Consider the following 2993-nt stretch of genomic DNA (forward strand, 5'->3'; position numbering starts at 1 on the left):
AAAAGTGCGCGAATTAATTCGAGAGGTGCTACTTCTTTACCTTTAATCATAAATTTCGAATTCAACTTGAAACAGAATCCTATTGAAAGTGTCTTATTAAATAAGCGACTTAACCTAAATTTAATTGCAAAGTTTCAATTCGGACTCAAATAATTTTAAATGTTATTTTTCAGGAATCGATAATCTCGTCGTGCTTTAGTAATGTTTAGGGCGATTTTAATATTAGAAATGATATGTCGATTGGGTGGGGCTTAATTAGTAACGGGTGGGTAGTGAATTGGTTTATGAATGATATTAATAAATTAAATTATATCTAATAATTGAGCGTCAAGTATTTTAAAAAATATTTAAATAATTTAAATTTGAAACCGTTAAATAAGTGATCAATTTGAACCCAAGGTGGATGACAATGGTATTTTGTAGCCAATAGGTGGATGGTGGATAATTTTGTACCATTTCTGACACTTTAAGGATATTTTAGACCCTTTTCCGTATTATGAATAGGTATTCACCACTCTATCACAAATCCTTATTGAGAATCGTTAATTTTTTTAAAATAATATATACGTATCTAAAAAACTACTTTAAATTGTAATAATTGATAAGTTTAACATATAAAATGATAAAAAAAAAATGTCAAAAAACATCTAAATTATTTTTTTTTAAATTTCATATCTAAATTTTAGAACGGTGAAATCATATTTATACTATCACTAATTAATTTTAAAAACATATAAATTATGTATGAATCTCAACATTTAAAATGTGTCACATAAATTAATAAAGAAATATATAATTAGATATTAAAATTAAAATTTAAAATGTATCACGTAAATTAATACACGGGAGAGTGGGAGAGTAAGAGAGTAAGAATATATCTCTGTCTTTGTCCTCTTAAGCTTAGATAAGCATAATTTCTTTCACCTACCTCCTCTGTATTCTTCTCTGGTAAAAAAAGATTCAATTTAGAAGGAAGAAAGCCATGGATGTGGCACCAGAACAACAACAAAACTTGAGTTTACCCTCACTTTTCAAAGAATCACTTTCCATCCCAAAGAGATCTCCACAAACTTTTTACAGAATCACTCTCAGCTTAATCTTGCCACTCTCTTTTGCAATCTTGGCTCATTCCTTCTTCACCCACCCCATTCTTTCTCAACTCCATGAAAACCCAAGTGCTTCTCATGCCTCTCAATGGACCAAACTCCTCTTTTACCAATTCTGTTACTTAATCTTCCTCTTGGCCTTCTCCCTCCTCTCAACCTCTGCTGTTGTCTTCACTGTTGCTTCTCTCTACACTTCAAAACAAGTCTCTTTCTCCTCAATAATCACTGCTCTGCCTAGTATCTTAAGACGCCTCTTCATCACTTTCCTATGGGTTTTCCTCTCTATGCTCGTTTACAACGCCGTCTTGTCCTTTTTCATTGTACTCATGCTAATCGCCTTTGAGAGCAAAAGCAAAAACAGCACTGCTCTGTTTTTAGTCTCTGTTTTTCTTCTCTCTGTTTTCTTCCTCGTTGTTCATGTCTACTTGAGTGCTTTATGGCATCTTGCTAGTGTGATTACTGTTCTTGAACCGACACAAGGCCTTGCTGCTTTCAAGAAAAGCTATGAGTTGTTAAAAGGGAAAATCAGAATGGCTTGTGTGTTGATTTTAGGGTATCTGGTGATTTTTGGTGTGGTTAGTAGCGGTTTTGGTTCAATTGTTGTGGATGGTGAAGGGTACAGTGTTTTTGTTAGGATTGTTGTTGGAGGGATTTTGATTGGTGTTCTTGTGGTGGTGATATTGGTGGGGCTATTGGTGCAAAGCTTGTTTTATTATGTGTGTAAGAGTTATCATAATGAGAGGATTGATAAGAGTGCTTTGTATAATCATCTTGGTGGATATTTGGGTGAGTATTATGAACCTCTTAAAGGGAACATCCAAATTGATGATACCTTGGAAGTAGAGATGAAAGGTGGAGACACTGCTTGAACCTTTTTTTTTTTGATGAGTTTTTGGTGTTTGAGATAAAATGTACAATTAATAAATCATAGCACTTCATTTTCCTTTTTTTTTTTTTAATGTTTAGTTATATATGTGTTGGTAATGAAATGAAATGCAATCGAATCGATGATTACTGTATTGTCAGTGTATATAACTTAAATTGTGAAAGAAATCGTTTATGGTTTATTGTCATTTCATTCTTCAGTTTGTTCTGTATAATAACTATGAGACTCCAAAAATGTGTTTCGTGTTCTTCAAAATAGTATACTAGTTTTGGAAGAATTCAATACGAATATTTTATTTAAGTATAGATTTTAAATGTATTTCTACACTCTTAATTTGCTTTGAAGGTAGGGAAAAAGGTTTTAATATATCATCAAAATTTTAAAAAAAATTTATTTACGTTATTTGTTAAAAATTTGGTTTATTTATGGTATTATCGTAAAAAAGACTTATCCTAACATTGATTTGTAAAATCATTTGTGACACTTATTCAATTGTACTTCGGACACATCATTAAATTTTTTAAACAAAACACAATAGTTCTGAAAAGAAATAGAATTTAATTTTTTTTGATTTTTTTTATTAAAAAATAATGACGTAATTGAATTATAATTGATCATATAATTAATATTTATAATAAAAAATTAAAATTCTGAATAAAATTGAATTAATTTTTTAATTAAAAATTGAATTATAATTGATCATGTGTTAAAAATAATTTTGTAAAATTATTATAAAAAAATATGAGTCTTCTTTTTAATAATAATACCATAAAATTAAACTAAATTTTTAATTAATAGCACAAATAAGCTTCGAAAGTTTAATGGTATAGAGCTTTTCCCTCGAATGTATTTATACTTTGTTGCATATGAATCAGAATTAACAAGAATTGGCAATGTGACACGTTCATAAGGTACATAATGCATGGTTTTTCAATTGTGACATCTGGTAGACTGCTGATGTGATTTTGGAAGTTATTTTTTTATTTATTTATATAATACAA

At 29.5% G+C, this 2993-nt stretch overlaps 1 protein-coding gene across 1 annotated transcript; it reads left to right on the forward strand.

The window, feature by feature from the left end:
• Nucleotides 1-870: 870 nt before the first annotated feature.
• LOC107013586 lies at nucleotides 871-2125 on the forward strand. Its single transcript, XM_015213467.2, has one exon. The coding sequence runs from the start codon at nucleotides 983-985 to the stop codon at nucleotides 1973-1975; it is 993 nt and encodes a 330-aa protein (XP_015068953.1). The 5' UTR covers nucleotides 871-982; the 3' UTR covers nucleotides 1976-2125.
• The last annotated feature ends 868 nt before the right edge of the window (nucleotides 2126-2993 follow it).

This window comes from Solanum pennellii, chromosome 1, assembly GCF_001406875.1.
Source record: "Solanum pennellii chromosome 1, SPENNV200".
Classification (NCBI taxonomy): domain Eukaryota; kingdom Viridiplantae; phylum Streptophyta; class Magnoliopsida; order Solanales; family Solanaceae; genus Solanum; species Solanum pennellii.

Bases quoted from the DNA above. Each gene is read 5' to 3' on its own strand.
- LOC107013586 (XM_015213467.2), top strand. From the start codon at position 983: ATGGATGTGGCACCAGAACAACAACAAAACTTGAGTTTACCCTCACTT.